General features: G+C 52.0%; 1 protein-coding gene across 1 annotated transcript; it reads right to left on the reverse strand.

Moving 5' to 3' along the window:
* Nucleotides 1-1,224: 1,224 nt before the first annotated feature.
* On the reverse strand, nucleotides 1,225-16,213 carry LOC107323544 (uncharacterized). The gene is given in 18 exon segments (XM_085509898.1): nucleotides 1,225-1,632; nucleotides 2,798-2,953; nucleotides 3,600-3,697; nucleotides 4,725-5,044; nucleotides 5,218-5,347; nucleotides 6,908-7,060; nucleotides 9,156-9,276; nucleotides 10,043-10,263; nucleotides 10,386-10,539; nucleotides 10,979-11,138; nucleotides 11,209-11,311; nucleotides 13,169-13,331; nucleotides 13,968-14,162; nucleotides 14,250-14,393; nucleotides 14,578-14,652; nucleotides 14,751-14,831; nucleotides 14,951-15,112; nucleotides 15,866-16,213. Coding segments are annotated over 17 exon segments (2,628 nt in total). The 5' UTR covers nucleotides 15,038-15,112; nucleotides 15,866-16,213; the 3' UTR covers nucleotides 1,225-1,365.
* Between the last annotated feature and the right edge of the window lie 1,228 nt (nucleotides 16,214-17,441).

The raw sequence follows: 17,441 nt of genomic DNA on the forward strand, positions 1-17,441 counted from the left end.
ACGCTGCATAGCCCCACACACTGATGTGGGTATGAAGGAGCTAGGACTGCTGTTGTCACAGCATTGTGACCTTTCCAAGCAGGCAAGGGGTTTGTACGTAGCCTGAAGCACATTGGAACACTGCAAACCGTCTGTCTAGACATACCAGTGTTCTCTTTAAGCCAGTCTGGGTGTGCACCAATCTGCCTTTTTAAGGGCAACAGTGATCTTACACCAACAAGTCCCGGTGATCTTACACCAGCAGTAAAAATCCTGGAAGGGAGATAAATATTCAACAGAGTGCTGAGCCCAGGCATTCTCCTAATCCATGATGTGAATTCAGATCCCAGGCTGCTCACCCCTTGTACCACTGTGCTGGTGTGGCACCACTTCCTGGCGCAGCTGGTGCCTGTTTAGACAAAGCACACTGCACTCCCCAGCTGCTAGCTGCTCTCTTTGTTTGCACTGACATCTGTAGCAGAGCAGATAGCTCAGGGTCACCAGCACTGTCTCAGGTTGGAGAACATCCTACTGCTGATCAAACCTCTGCTGTTAATAGCCTCTTAACAATCTTCGGACCCATCGAAAAGAGCTCATTCTCCACCACAGATGACCTGCTATTCTACTTCCCTGCAGTTGCCAAGCAGCTTTCAGTTTTGTTTGCTTAATGCAGGACTGAATCCCACTCTGCTGACTCTCAGCCATCCTGTGGTGTAAAGCATTTAAAAGGTGACTTTGAAAATTCCACACCTGTGGAACCAAACTCTCCTGCCTAATCCACAGCCAACTCTGATTTTAACAATGCAGTTGGCATTTTTCCTTCTTTATAACAGGAAGAAAAAATTCAGGCACCAAGACTATTAAGATTTGATATATTGTCAAAACTGAGGGTTTCTTTGGAGCCATCTCCATTGACAGCCAGAACTCCCCACAAATTACAGACAGTGCTATCCTAATTTTATTAATGGCTCGTTTGGCAGGTAGGAGAGGCCCAGCACAGTGAGAGAGTGTTGTGGAAGCTCACAGAGATCAGCCATGTGGGAGATGTGGCCCTGTACCCCTCACACCCCAGCCATGGGATTCAGGTCCTGGGTCTAATGTTGCCAATCACGTTTTATTCCCAGGCAGTTTTGATGCTGGCTTTGGCTGAAATCTTGCAAATACTGTCAGATGCATGAGGCAGAAGCGATAGTGATCTCAGTGACAATGGAGAGTCTCTCAGGAAAACTCTCAATGACAGTTCACTCCTAATTACGGCATTAGGCATCGGGGTGCTGCACCTACCAGCTATTTATCTGCTCCAAATGGACACTGTTAATTTGGGGATAAAGAATGTACACCTGCTTGACTTTGGGTCGCACACAACACATAGCTGAAGTTCAGCAGTCAGACTGCTGTGGAAGAGTAGGATTGCTTCTTGCCTGTGTGCAACAGGAGGCAGTTATCAGAAGCAGCCGCTGACCTGGCAAGCACCTGCTGCTGGTCCACAGGTGCCAAAGTCTTCTCTGCTATGACAGCCTCCTCTGCTCCAGCATTCCCATCACCAGCACCTCGCACAGCTTGAGGAACTACTGAGTCCTGAGGACAAGACAAAAGGCTGCAGCTCCGAAAAGATGCAGGGTGAGTCCTGGGAGAGATGAAGCATGACACTGCCTACTTGGGTTTCTTCAGCCTGGGAGGAAGAAGTGGACTGAAGGGAACTTTGACTGATGTCAGTTCTTCATCTGTTGCAGAAGGAGAGTCTTTAGGCAAGGGTGTCGCAACAAGAATAGCTGCAGAATTCACAGCAGCTGAAGAATAAAAGAGCAAATACCTGCAATGTAAATAGTGAGCTCTGCATAGACTTAAATCTGTGCAAACATCACAAAACCTGCCCCAAAAGCTGAAAGCTGTCTGTTTGGCTGGGGGGAGAAGTCTGTTATTTACCTCCTAGGCTGGCAAGTAAAAACCATCAGAGACCCAGAGGGCATGTCAGGCAAGTAATACAGATCTTAAAGGGCTGGGAAAACCTTGAACCTCACATTCACATAGAAACCTATTTGAGAGGCTTATGGCAAACACGCTTGTAATCAGAGGGGAAAAAATAAACCTTTCACCTTAGAAAGCGATAGCATCGAGGATTAAGAATACGGTTGCAAGAATTAATATTGGACAATACGTGCTGTGCAAGCACATTACAAAACATGCTCTAAGGCACCACAGGAATATAAATGAAAAATGATAATGAATAGGATAGCTGGCAACCTTTGATAGGTGCATGGCAGGAATACCTGCCCTCTGACAAAGTGATAGTGTTGATAATCCACTGGGAAACCAAGAGCTGCATCAGATTTGTATGCAATGGAAGATACTGACACCCTTGTCTTGGGCATATGGGTTGTGGGAAGCCAGTTGGATCAAGACAGTCCTGCTGCCTGCTGAGACAGCTCTGCAGCATAAACCTCTGAGGAATGCTGCTCTAAGGCAGAGAAAACTCACAGCTGCATGGGCAAAATTGCATTTTGTTGCCTTAGGCCTTGCAGGTTAGAGCCAGGCTGGTCTTGACATGGAAAAGAGCTCAGGGAAATAGGGAATAGGACAAAGCTGGAACAGTCTTGCAAATGGACCAGAAGGTATAGTCACTCCTGCTACCAATAAGGGAGAGGAAGAGCAGGGGCTGAGACGCTGCTGCAGTTGTCAGTGCCGCTTCAGAGACTGCAGTGGCTACCATAAATCTGAGTTTGTAAGAAACCCTCTGTTTCAGCTTATTCCCGAAGTCAACCCTGCAGCATGTGAGCAGCACCAGGGCACTATCACTCTATGTTGTGCACCCTGCCTAATCCACACCTGCTTCCTTCCTGAGGTTCTCCTTGACAGCAGACAGCCTGAGGCCACAGCAGATCCTCAGGTTACTGATGCCCTCTTCAAAGTGGGCACGGGACTTCTGCTCTACTTCGTGGCTGGCCTTTAGCTGGGCCAGCATCTCTTCATCCTCCTGAAGGGCACAACAGAGAGTCTGGTGCAGCAGCACTACTCCCAACTGTACACAAGGTCACAGCTTACATCCACCCCAATAAAACAGTACTCACTGACGTTTTCCTGTGGCTGAAATGGGTGCAGTACTGATGAAAGGTGGCCAGCTAGCCCTACCAACCTGCCATTTGGGCAGATGTGGTGCCCTGGAAAGAGCTTTGTAACAAGTGAGGACAAAGTTCACTTCCTTCTGGCCCCTCTTCTTCTATTCTCTCTACCAACTCCTCATTCTTACTCCTGGCTCCATCTCTCCTCCTTATCCTTCTGCTTTTTCTAATGTCTTTCCCTGCTGCTTTCCTCTCTCCACTGATGGAACAAATCTAAGCATCTCATGTAGTTCACTCTTCTCGTTATATGTGCTTCAAATAAATCCTGGAAAGCCCCACTCATCTGGAGATGGAGTGAACATTACTGAGAGGAAATGGTATTGCAAATAAGGGCTCTGAGAACATAAAATTTGACCATAAGAAAAGGCCAAGAACCAAAAACAATACTATGAAAAGTATACTGGAAAGGTTGAACCACACACCTTTATGTCCTATTTGTAGTAGGTACCATAAAGATCCACAAACTTCAGTCAAAGACAGTAGGACTGTCTCCTGACTTACTTCTCTGATCAGCTGCTTCTCTGCTTCAGTATCTTACTGGGGTTGGAGGAGGGGAGCTGGCTTCCCTTCCAAGTGAACGGCCTCAGCAGGTGGAAGCCCTGCAAAGCAAAGCAACAGTAAAAATCATGCGCAGTTACTGGGTGGGATTGTCTGTGGGATGCCTGGAAACAGAACAAAGAAGCTGGCTGTCAGCAAAGAGTATTGCCATCCACGTGCTCCTTTGCACTGCACTCATGTGCCAGCATCTGTGCTGCTAAAACATCCACCCACTGTCCTCTAGCTCCAGAGGTGTGGGGAGAGGAATTGGCACCAAGCAGAGCAGGAGAGGTTTAAGCTTCAGGTATATGAAAGCAAATATCAGCCTGATCTCTGTCAGACTAACAGAAGATCTGTTTCCCAGGCTATGCTACTGACATGAAAGATAAAATATACTGGGAAGGAGATTAAAAAGAGCAAGGAATTTCCTCCTTTCTTCCCAGCTGTTTTTGAAAGGTGGCAGAAAGGGGGAAAAGAGAAAAATCCTTCAGCCTCTCCTAACAGTTGACCTTTGTCAAGGGACAACTCTCAAGGGATGATCAAGTCCCTAAAGATTGTTCTTACTGATTTGCTCTCTGGTTTCCTATTCCTACTGCTGAGGGTGAATCCTCGAGGAGAGGACAGGGCATTCTGTAAGGAATGCTGTTAGAAAGGCAAAAACTCTTCCTGCAGTGCCAAAAATTTGCAGTTCGGGATAACAGAAGCTGAATGCTAATTTACATATATACATATATGTATAATTGTATTTAATTTTATGTTGCTATTTCTTCACCGTCTGTGCTCTGACAGTTGAAATCCCTCTTCTGTTGACCAAATTCTAGCCAGACTTACCAATAGGAATCAAGGATATGAATCCTATTAGCATTGTCTAACAAAATTAGTCATTATTGAAAACTGGAGAAAATAATAGAGAATTGAGATGTTCTTTACCATTGGAATAAGGTCATTTTGGCAACAGCAAAGGAAGAGCAGATTAGCAGAATGGAGACCTCTTCCTGCAAGGGGTGAGATCTGGTGAGCATTTTACTTGCAAAACCAGTTTTTTTGGACAAAGATAAAACAGTTCAGGGGCTGCTGAGGTTTTCCTACTTGACAAGTTATCCACATTCATCTGTTCAGCTAGAACGGCCTTCAGCTTCTTAATCTCCTTCTGATATCCCAGGATATCCTTGGGGTCCTCGTTGATATAGGACTTGATCTTGATGTTTTTAGCTTGATTTGCATAGCACATAGTACTGAGGCTTCCATCATAACTGCTATCAGCTGGAGATAAGCATGCTACCACCAGGGCCTTGATATTCCCTCCCAGGGAGCCCTGCAACAGCCTGGTCAGCACTGAGTCGCAGTAGAGGATGTGTTCGCACCTGCCATCAACCAGGACTGAGAGCGGAGAGGGAAAGGTTTGCTTCCTGTGTGCCTCCGGTGGCGCAGTGGTTAAGGACGCCACTTTGCAACACCAAAGGCCCTGGGTTCGAATCCCCTGTGGCGCAAGTGGTGGAAGTGCCGCTCTGCTACACAGAGGCTCGAATCCCGGGGGGTTGGACTCGATGATTTCTAAGGTCCCTTCCAACCCGCGCAAAACTATGAAAGGTTAATTTTGGTGGCCTCTTTGCTGTGCTCTCCTGTAGTTCCAGTTTCTGACTGTCTCCTACTTCCTGCCTGGTCCACCACATTAAGTTTTGCAGCCCTAAGGTGGTCCTGCCCTCTCTCACCTGCAAGAAAATCATTCCAAGCTAGGCTGTTCTCAGGAAGCAGCATCTCAATGGTCAAGAATCAGAACAGGCACATGATGTAATGACACAAGTCTCCTGTTACTAAAGCAGACACTTTAGGAACCCTTCAATTTCACCAGCTCCTCAACATACTCAACTTCACACCGAGTTTTCATCAAATCACAGCATACTGTCCACAGCACCCAGATCTCTGTACCCCAATCAGTCCTCATGATTGCATCCCCAGTTCACAGCAATTGCTTCTTCAGCACTCCGAGCACTGATTTCCACCAGAGAACATCACACTTTGAACCACAGTTTAAATCCCTTCCAGGCGAACTTCTACAAAACCTCACCTTGAATTTAGTCAAGAGTCAAACTTTATGGATGTGGAGGACACCTAAACATGAACAGTAAATGGGGGGAGGTTAAAAGCTTACAAGTAGGCATGAAAAATAAAGGAAACCTCCTGCACTGGGATATTCCACTTCCAGTTACTGCAATGGATCATTAACTGCAGAACTTACCGTTTGCAGCAGAGCACTATTTCACACCACACTCCTTTAAAATATTAAGTGCCTGCAAATCCTAACATTTTACACGTGCAACTGGAAAATAAGTTGGAACTTATCCATAGACCTCCAAGAAACCTAAAGAGAAACATAAATACCAGTTCACTTAAAAGCCTAGCACCCAACACAGGAGTGTAAACACTTCAGTTTCCTCACTAGGCTTAAAGTTGGGGTTTGACATACCTACATAATGTGAGGATTGGCATCTGCCAGCTGTGCTAATTGGGACATTCTATAAATCCAACACACACCGCTTTGGGCAGATGTAAATGAGAATTTCTCATCAACATCTGGAACTACAATTTAGGAAGAAGCGATGCAACTTTCCCGATCGCTGAAACACCTGAAGAGAACACAGCCAAGCTGTTCAGGGCCTCAGCTGGGGTAAAGGATGAGACAGAATACAGGAGATTAATTCCTTTCTTAGTCCCTGAGAAAACCTTTCAAGGTCCTTGTTCAGATGCAGTAGGCAGTTTTATCGGCTAAAGAAATGCCAGCTGAAATGAAATACTTGGGAAAGAAAAATTAGTCACTAAAACATCATTAAGGGACTCTTTATTCCATCTTTAAACCCATATTAGCTTTTTGCTTAAAAGTTGTGCCCCATAATTAAGCTAAATGAAAGAATCCTTGGGTGAATTGTAAGAGAGGTCAGACAAAGGAGAGACGGATACAAGTTTCTCCAGGCTTCGCAATGTCTGAGCTCCAAGGCACTGAATGGGCTGTAAGTTCTGGCAGCTTTTGCTAGAAATGAAGGCTTTAGAAGATAAAAGAAGAACAAAATACGTTTCCAGATTGAGTGCAAGACATTTCAGCCCCAAGGGGAACAGAAGAGAAAAGATTCCGAATATTCAGCTATCTCACTCTGCAAAGTGTCAGGGCATCATGCTGATTCCTATGGACTGAAGTCATGTAGGCTCCAACTTCTGCTGGGGGCTGACTGGTTGGATTCCACTGATCCTGTGGACGCAGCACATCCAGCACCTACCTACAGTGCAGATTTCCTTACGGATGGTAAAGACAGAGCAGTCCTTCATCACTGTGTTCCTACAGACTGCCTGCACAATCTTCTCACGCTGCACCACTCTGTGCACGAGGTGCAGGGAAAGCCCCTCCAAGCACAACACCTCCAGGTGCTCCTTCAGCTGCAAGCAAGGACAGCACAACACAGGTCAGAATGGGAGCAAGGCTGCGGGAAGGTGTGCAGAGGGCTGTCCACCAGCTTGCAGACTAAACAAAAAGAGGGAACCACCTTTACAGGCAAAAAAGAGCAAATGTTACGGATTTGCTGATGGATTCAGCCATCTCCCAGGACACGAGCAGCCCAGCTGCTCTGCACCAAGCTGCCTTCTAACCCCTTCTTCCCCTATTATTTAGCAGCATATTTTAAGAACTGAAACGCTTTTCACCTATTATGGCAAAATCTCTAATATATGTCATCAGTCATAGGGAGCTTTTTAAAACCAAAGCACCGATTCAGTAATCAGAGTTATTGTTACCAGTGCTGTACTGAGCCCCTTCGTTCTGAGAGGGTGTCTCATTCGCACCGACGCAGCTCCCCAGATCACACCCATCACACACAGGCAGACTGTATCTTTTTTTCCTCCAGATGAGTTCGTTTATCTGATGCTCTGAAATCCCATCCAGGTACCTGGGCAGTGTTGAACGACTAATAGCATCTTTTCAAAACCATAGAAGGAATCACTAAATCGTGCTGAGGAAAACACACAGCGCTCTGAGGAGTGATTGAGGTGTTCAAAGTGTTGAATAGTCCATCAAACCTACATAAAAAAAAACCCACAAAACAACTGAGAGTGCTGCACTCCCACATGAGCCCCTTCTGAAACTCCCTCCACACTGGGAATTTTAAGTGAGAGGAATTCATTTGCACCAGCTGTGTTACACCCCACGTCCTTGAAGCTGGTAACCAGAACTTGATCGTATCAGCAGGGATATCAATACACAGCTGTCACCACTCGGTGTCAGGGATGCGATAGATCACAGCATGGCTGGAGTTGGAAGGGACCTGTAGAGGCCATCTTGTCCAATTCTCCTGCAACAACCAGAGACACCCACAGCTCCTTTGGGTGCTCAGAGCAGATGTGGCCTTTTGGGGGGGGGGGGGGGGGGTGACTTCCAAACACCTCTAGATATTTCAGCGATGCTACAAGGAGGGAAATAAAAAAAAAAAAAAAAACGTGGGCATAACGAAGCAAATCTGGCTGAAAACTGAACTCAGCAGGACGGTAGTCTTGTTCTACCTGTGCCTGCCCAGAATTAACCCAGTTCCAGAAGCACAGCCAGGCTAGTTTGTATGCCATGACTTCTGACTGCACTACAGGAGAATTGGCACACCTGCATTTGAGGGTGCCACAAAGCCCTCAAAAAGCCCCATGGCTGTGCCATGCTCCTACCAGAGCTCCTACCACCTACTTTTCTGCCACAGGACTTCATTCCACAACAGGCAGCCGAGCCCTGGGGCTTCAGATTCTAAAAAATCACTGATGTTAAAGGGAAAAGGAACAAAGACATGGGATTTCAGAGGAGAACAGCAGGCTCTGGGACTCAGAAGAAGCCGTGGGTCAACCCAGGAGGCAGCGGGGCCCAGCGGCTGTGCCCAGCGTGGAGGTGTTTCCCTGGAAACGGCTGTGCCCGAGTCCTGCCCCCCTGTGCCAACCACAGTCGTCATGGAAACCTGTGTCACCGCTGATGGGGAACAAAGGATGGGGATCTGCAGCATGTGGTCTAAATCAGCACCCAGCCTCTTCTCTCCCTTCTCTCTCCCAATGCAAGCACGCTCAGAAAGCAAAGCAGCGCACTGCCTGCAAGGGGATTTGGCTGCATGGATCTAGTAAATGTGTATGTTTGGTGGCCCTGCCAGGCAGGGGGGTTGGAACTACATGATCCTTGAGGTCCCTTCCAACCCGGGTCATTCTGTGATTCTGTGATTCTGTGTGATCTGCATGAAGGCAGGAGCCCACACAACACGGCCTGCCAGGCTGCAGGGCACTGCACATCCCTCCCACCGCAGCACTTCCTTGCAGCACATGGTGCTGCTGCTGCTGCAGCCTTCCCCGCACAGCTGGTCCTACACGGGAGGAAACTGGGCAGACAATTTATTTACAGGTGTCCCCAGGAATACATGCAAAAAGATCCGAGAAGGCTCCGAGAGGTGTGTTTTGTAAGAGCCTGCCCCTTGGTTGGGATTTCAGGGCATTTTTCCTCAGGCCTTCCTGGCCTCAGCTCCAACTTCTGCTTGATATCAGCTCCTAGAAGATCTCGTATGTCCTCACTGTAAATGTCCAGGCAGAGAGCTCTCACCAAGAACCTGATGCTTTCAGCATGCTGTACAAAACAGGAGTGAATTCAGGAGGAGGTTCACAGTCTGAAGGCAAACAGGCAGCCCACAGAGTGCCAGCTGGGCACCCATCTCCCTGCTGCACGTCCTCACACCTCATAGAATCATAGAATTACCCAGGTTGGAAAAGACCTTGAAGATCATCAAGCCCAACCGCAGCCTAACCAGTACCCTAACTCTAAACACCCTACACTAAATCATATCCCTAAGTACCTCCCATGGCATTGCCTGGGTACGACTACTGAGTGCGTCTGCTTCCAAGCCTTAAATGTCTCAGGACTGTATTTCTGTAGGGTTCTATGGCAGACCCAGCACTGAGGTGACTGCGCTGCTGCACTGAGTTCAATTAGCACGTTGCTCCAAGCACAGCTGTCATAGCGCTTTGCAACACCTGACACTGCAGATCCACTGGGGCCAAACCTGCAGCACAGCAGAAATGGGAGCAAAAGTTACTTCCAGAAGTGAGAACCAGAGGAATGGCAGCAGCTCACTGAGCACCCAGAGTTCTGTCCCCATCCCAAGTGCAGCTGGACGCCTTCCTAGGGCCGCACCCCCCTCCTGCTCTCTGCCTGCTACTTCCCCGATGCTTTTAGTGCTAAAAACACTGCTTTGGGTAAAGCACTTCACCATGATGAGAACACTACCACAGCTCTGTGACAGCTGCCATAGCAGCACCTCGATACCCATCACTGCAGGTCACTCTTTATAACCCCCTTCCCATTCAGATCCCTGCCGGCCCCATCTCAGCGTGTCGCTTCTCCCCGCCGGTATCTCCGGCTCAGCCCCTTCCGTCCGGATCCCGCTCCGAACCCTCGTGTGTCGGGACGAATCCGCGCCGTTGCCGTAGCGACAGGACGGCGCCGCTCGAGGCCCCGCCCCGCGTGTCACGTGCCTCCAAGGGCGCGCGCGCGGGAAGACGCGGGAGCGCGCGAGGCGGCGTGGGGAGAGTAGCCGGGGGCGCGCGTGGGGGCTCGAGGGCGTGAGCGCTGGGGATTGCGCGTGGGTGTGCGGGATCGGCACCGGCCGGACGCAAGAAGGAGCTCGGGGCGGCGGGTGCGCAGAACTGTTTATTGCCGAGGCGGCCGCGGGGCTCCGCGTGGTGCGGCCTATCCCCGCTCGTGCTGCAGCAGCGCCGCGCCGTCCTCGTCCCGCTCGTAGCCCGGGTTGCGGCGCCCCGCGCTCAGGCGGCAGAAGCAGCTGCCGGGAACCGCCGAGTAGTGAGCGAGCAGCGCCGGCAGGGAGCGGAACTCGGCGTGGGAGTGCTGCGGGGAGACACTGCAACCAGGGGAGAACGCGGCCCTGCTCCGTGCGCTAAAGAAATGCACTTAAACACCCCTGAGCACTGCAGGACCAACGAGCCGTGCACCCACCCACCTGTGCACCGGTCCAGCTCGGAAACAAAAGCGCTTGTGCTCCTCTGTCTCAGTTCCCTGTGCACGGTGCACGCTAATGCAGTCATGCACTGGTGTGCGCACAACCCTCTGTATCGCTGCACCCAGTGAGTGCAGCCATGTGTGGATGCACATGCACAGTGTGTTCACACTACTACACCAATGATCGCATGCAGTAGTGCATGCGTGCATCCATCCCTATGCACAGATGCCCCCATCTCCATGCAGCAATGCAGCCGTGCATGCATTCCCTGATGCAGCACCGTACCCACACACAAATGCGCGCATGCAGCCCCTGCTGCCCGCTCACCTCCACGCAGAACCGGCCCTGCAGTGTCCGCAGCACGCAGTAGGGCACAACGCCGCAGGGCACACGCACCCACAGGCACCAGCGTGGGGTCCCGCCGGGCTCAGGGCGCAGCAGAAATGCTCCCAGCACGTCCCTGTGCAGCAGCGCGATGCCGTCGGCCCTATGGGACACACAGGTGGGTGTGGGGGGGGGGCTGTGGAGCTGTGGGGCCGGGGGGGGGCGGCACTCACCTGGCGATGCCAGCGAAGGCCCACACGCTCTCAGCCAGGGCAGCCTCAGTGTCAGGGAACAGCACCAGGCCCCGCATGCCTCTGCTCTCCCCTCCTGATGGGGCTGGGGGAGGTGGGTGGGTGTTTGGCCCCCGATCTCATCCTCACCCCCTGAGATCTTCTCTTTGAGCCCCAAATCCTTTCCTTGGCCCCACATCTTCTCATCAACAACAAATCCCCTCTGTGACCCCAAATCCTGTCCTTCCCACCGAAGCCTCTACTTAATCCCAAATCTTCTCCTAGACCTCAAAGCTTTCCTTTGACCCCAAAATCCTTTCCTCAATCTCGGATCTCTTCCTTGACCTCAAATTACCCTCAGTCACCTCAAAACCCCTCGCTGACCTTATCCTCTCTTTGACTCCAAAATCCTGTCCCTAACCCCAAATCTCATCCTCACCCCAAATCCCCTTCCTAGCCCAAAATCCCCTCCTTGGCCCCAAAATCCTCTCTTTGAGTCCCAAACCCTATCCCTAACCCCAAATCCCCTCATCTCCCCAAGTTCCCTATTTGGCCCTAAATCCTGTCCTCACCCCCAAAATCCTCTCTTCAACACCAAATTTCCTCTTTGACCCACAAATCGCATCCTTTACACCAAATCCCCTCCTTGATCCCAAATCTCTTCCTTGACCTCAAAGCCTTTCTCTGACCCCAAAATCATTTCCTCATTGAACCCCAAATCCCCTCCTTGACACCAAAATCCTCTCAGTGATCCCCAAATCCTATCCTTTATACCAAATCCTCTCCTCATCTTCTTCTTTTTGACCTCAAATCCCCTGCTTGACCCCCAAATCCCCCATTAAGCCCCAGATGCTATTCTTCATGCCAAATCCCCACCATGGCTCCCAATCCTCTCATAGAGCCCAAATCCCCTCAAATGACCCCAAATCCTCTCTTTGACTCCAAAATTCTGTCCTTATCCCAAATTGCCTCACCTTGATCCCAAATCCCTTTGAACCTGAATTCCCTCAACAGTCCCAAATCCCCTTGTTGATGCCTGAATCCTCTCTTTGATCCCACAAATCCTCTCAACCCCAAATCCACTACTTGACCCCCAAACCCCTCAATGACCCCAGAATCCCCTCAATGGCCCTCAAATCCTCTCTTTGATCCCCCAAATCCTCAACCTCTGACGCCTTCTGGCCCCAGAATCCTCTCAAATTACTCAAAATCCTCTGCTAAACCCCAAATCCCTTCTTTGACCCCCCAAAATCCTCAACCCCAGACTCTTCTGTGACTCCAGAGTCCCCTCAAATGACCCCAAATATCCTCTTAGATGCCCAGATCTTATCTTTGACTCCCCATATCCTCTCTTCAATCCGAAGCCCCCTCTCTGACCCCAAATCCCCTTCCCAGCCCCCCAAAATCTCCTCAAATTGATGCCAAGCTCCCTCCTTGACCCTCAAAATTATCTCCTCAGCCCCAAGTCCTCCCTCTCACCTCAAATCCCTTCTTTGACCTAAGAATTCAATCGGTGACTCCCAGTCTCCTCCCTGGCTCCCAAATCCACTCAGATGATCCCAACTCCTCTCTTTGATCCCCCAAATCCTCAACCTCTGACCCCTCTCTGACCCTAGAATCCCCTCAAACATCCTCAAATCCTCTTCTCAACCCCAGATCCCCTCTCTGACCCATTTTGTGTCCCCAAACCCTTCCATGGCCCCACAATCCCCCCGCCACGAGCCCCAAATCCTCTCCTCAACCCCAAATCCCCTCAACAGCCCCCACATCCCCTCCTTCACCCCTAAGTCATCTCTTTGACTCCCAGAGTCTTCTCCTCAAGCCTAAATCCCCTCAATGAACCCCAAATCCCCTCCTTCACCCCCTAAATCATCTCTTTGACTCCCAGAGTCTTCTCCTCAACCACAAATCTCCTTTCTGACCCCCAACCCCTTCCCTGACCCCATGTCCTCCCACCACTCACCCCCCTCGCGCTGCTGCAGTGTACTCTCAGCCCCGCAGTCGCGGTAGGCACCCGAGCGCAGCACTTTGCTGCGTATCGCCTTTTTGCGCACCAGCACTGGGGAGCAGTAGGGGTTCCCCGGGCGCCAACCCACGGCACGGCCCTCAGCCTCCGCCCGTCTCTCCTGGAGCAAATGCTGTGCAAAAAACGTGATGTGGAAATAGGCTGAGAGTTCAATGTGGTGTTGAGGAAAGGCTGCACAAGGAAGGGCTGCGGGATCCGCTCTGCAAAATGCCCGTGCGATAAAAGCCACGTGAGGTGGGCCATGCAAAACGCTCTGTGCAAAAATGTGCTGTGTACGACTGCGTGCTGGAAAAGGCCATGCAAAAGAAAAGCTGTGCAGAATGCAGCGCTGAAAGCAGCACGGGAAGTGCCGGGAAAGCAGCCTGCAAAAAGAGGCTTTGCTGATGTGCTATGCAAGGTATGCAAACTACTGTGGGAAGTTCAGCTGGTGCAAAATCTGTGCAAGGAAAGGCTGTGCAAGTTATGATGGAAAAAATGTGCTGTGCAAAAATGCACCGTTCAAGGATGTGCCACGCAAAAACAGGCTGTGCAAAGAATATACTGCACAAAAATGCAGCCTGCAAAAAGAACGAGTCATGCATAAATATGTTGTGCAAAAACGTGTCGTGCAAAAGATGGAAAGGTATGCTGTGAAAAAAATGCATCATGCAAAGACGTACCATGCAAAAAGTGCACCATGCAAGCATGTCCTGTGCAATGTGCTGTGCAACGCTGCACTGCAAAGGCCTGCACCCACCCCTGCACCCAGCGGGCCGAGGGCGGGCAGGCGCCGCAGGGACAGGAGCGCGTTGACGGTGCGTGACACCTCCTCAGGGTTGAGGGGCTCCCTCAGCAGAACGGGAGGGTCGGGCTCAGCTGCCTGCAGCTCAGGGTGTGCCTGGAGGTAACAGATCTGGAAGGAGCGGCACAGCAGCAGGTGCAGCACGTGAGTCTGCAGGGACAGAGGGGATGAGAATTAGAACGATAACACAAAGATAATGGTAGCCTTAAGGGGGGGTTGGAGCACGCAGCCACGCACCTCACCCGGAGGGCCCACAAATAGGTGGCAGAACAGAGCGCTGGGAGGGCTGTGGGGGTTGCGGGCCACGAAGGCGAACTGGCACTCGGCGTGCAGGCAAGTGCTGTACAGGATGCGGCGCAGCGCGTGCGCCATCAGCAGCGTCTGCAGTGACAGTAGGGCCTGGCTGGGACTGTGGTGTGAGCAGAGCCCAGCCCCAGCCTGGCTGCAAATGCTCAGCTGCAACGCACGCAGCCATGCTCTGAGTGCTGCAGAACCCCTAGAGCACCTCTGCAAAGCCGCACCCAGCACCCTGCGCATCCCATCGCACTCTGCACCCAGCACCCACCTCCCCATCGGCACCATAGACCTTCAGTCCCTGCAAGCTGAACCTGAGCACCACAGACCTCCTCCTGGGGCAGTCCTGGCCGGGAGAGAAGGAGTGGTTGTGGGGTCCCCCCCGCTGCCATTTGGCATCCCCACACCAGCCATGGGGATTTGAGGGCAATGGGGATGGCCCACCTTCAGCGCCTGCAGCTGGTCCTCCAGCTGCCCCGCATGCTGCTGCAGCTCCAGCTCCTCCACCATGAAGGAACCCACGTACTGGGGGGCGGGGGAGGGGAGGGCGACAATCACATCCAGCTTCAGCAACCCCCCATGGGATTCCCCAGCCGTATGGGAATGCAGCACTGTGGGTCAAACCTGCACCCCAATGGCCTCACCTCTGCTGGCTTGGTGATGCCCCGGGTGCGAGGGGGTGGTGGTGCCAGATCCAGCCCTCTCCCATTGCCTGTCGTCTTCTTCTTCATGGCAGCAGCTTCCTAAATCTTTACCCCAATGCAGAGGTCCCCGAATCCTCACCCCGATGCAGAGGTTCCCAAACCCTGACCCCATCACAGAGGTTCCCAGATCTTTACCCCAGTACAAGGCTCCTGGATCCCAACCCCAACCTTAACCTCACCCCAAGCACCATGTGAGTATCCCCACAGCCCAGCCCCAGTGCAAGGGTCCCATGGCCCCAGTGTTGTGCAAGTGTTCCCAGATCAAGACCCTTCTCCCAGTGTGAATTCCCCATGTCAACATAACAGGGATCTCATACTCTGCCCCCAAGCTCCACGCAAGGGTCCCATGTCCTAGGCATGATGTGTGGGGGGGTCCCCACACCCCGACCCCAAACAAGACGCATGCGGCCCAAACGAAACCCAAGCAAGATCTACAAGTACCCAAATCCCGAGCCCAGGCCGGGGTCCCCGCATCTTGGGGATGGCAGCATCTCGTGGGGGGGGGGGGGGTTAAGCCATAAGGATGTGCCTCAAAGTGGTTTGGGGCTGAGACCAGTGCAATTCGTGACACCGCTGGATGCAAAAACAAACCACGGGGAAGGGAGTCCAGGCGCATCCAGAGCGGGTTCGGGCTCAGGGCCGCCCCATCCATTCCGGCTCCGTCCGGGGGTCTCCCTCCCACCCCCAGCCAATCCGCAGGCAGGCAGCCCCCAAGCCCCGCCCCCTTCTTCCCACGGTCCATTTCTCAATGGGGGCCCCCCCAGCCCACCGCCTCTACCCTGCAGCTCCCCCAGGGAGGGATGCTGACCCCCAGATAATCTCGCCCACCGCAGCGGGCCCCGATCCCCCGCTCACGGGCAGCTCCAGGGAAACGCAGGCGAAAATCCTCCTGCTCTCGGCCTCAGCCCGGCGCGTTCCTTCCCGGGGGGCTCCGCCGGGCGCAATGCAGGGACGCTCTGCAGGGATGCTCTGCCCGCCGCTGTCAGGCCCCCGCCGCACTCCAGGTCCCGCCGAGCCCGAGCCCACGGCGGGCACGGGGCAGGCAGCGAGCTCCCATTTCCTGCCTCCGATCTGCCCGCGATGAATCACTGCAATTTACCTCCCCGTTTCTCTCCGTCTCTTGGAAGCGGCGGCGAGCAGAACGGCTCGGGGCTTTTTGGGAAACGCAGCTGCAACCCGGTGCTTTTTTTTTTTGTTCCTCCCTTTCCTTTGAGAAGCGACGCTGAGCCCTCACACTGCACACACGCAGCTGCACATTCACTGCCCATCTCACCCCGAGTCACTGCACCCACCGTTATCCATCCGCTCTGCTTTTGATCTCAGAGCTGGATAGAAATAAAGGAGGCTGGCTCCAAGCTCGCTGCAAAGAAAGGGATGCAGCCATATGTAAAGCCAGCGTCATGATCCAAAAACTCAACGTTACATCCCAAAGGCTCCAAGTTGTGCCCCAAAAACTCAATGTCACACCCCCAGAACCTCCAAATCGTGCCCCAAGACCTCAATGTTGTTGCCCCCACCTCCCAAAGATACTGCCCCAAATCTCAACATCGCATCAGGAAAACCTGAAAAATGCTCCAGTTGGGAACAAGGCAGCAACTGCCCACAGCCAGGGAGGCACCTGGAAGGGGAAAGTGATGCTTTGGGGAGAAGGGGCAGCCCCAGCTGCTTCCAAAACCCCAGTGCCTCGGTGCGCCCAAGGAAGTAAGGAAAAGGGCTCCCATGGCACCAGCGCTGACTGCATCAACACAGCATGGACAGCCCTGGTGGAGCCAACAGCATTGAAACAGCAGAAAGAAAGGAAAAAAAAGACAGATGGGACTGAGGGAATAACACAACAGAGCTGGTCTGGCCAGGAAGCAGGATTGGGACACTCAGCAGAGCTGGTGCAAAGCTTCCCAAAGACAGGTGCTGCTTTTCCCCACCACGCTGTGCTGCAGATTCCCCATCCAGTCCCCAGTGGAAGGTGTTTGGCCCAACCAGCAACAAAAGTCACAACTAAAGAGTTTGGAGGTGACCAAGAGAACCAAGAGCAGCTTTTAGCATTAACCCTTGCAGCAAAATTAAGTCATGCTCAAGTGCAAAGGATCAGAGCTATGCAGGTTGTCAGGGTGGAAACATCACCACAAAGAGAGCACAGAGGTGCTGCAGGCCGGCAGCTGGGAATAGGACTCGGCACCCCCACAAGCATCCTAGAGAGAAGGCTGTTATTCAGATCGGGCGTGCTCCAGTACTTGCTTGGAGGAAAACACCACCAAAACCCACTGTTTCAGTACACACAGCGGCAGGAAAGCCATTTACCAAAGTTTCTAACTGCTTTACAGCCCCGTGGGTTACTTGAGTGCCTTCACTCTGTTTCATGTTAGCCACTGCTTTTGTGAGCCTGCTCCTTGCACCTTAGTTCCAGGGCCGAGAGCATTGCAGGGCATTTCTG

This window comes from Coturnix japonica, chromosome 9, assembly GCF_054131305.1.
Source record: "Coturnix japonica strain WE chromosome 9, WE-NBRP24, whole genome shotgun sequence".
NCBI lineage: Eukaryota > Metazoa > Chordata > Aves > Galliformes > Phasianidae > Coturnix > Coturnix japonica.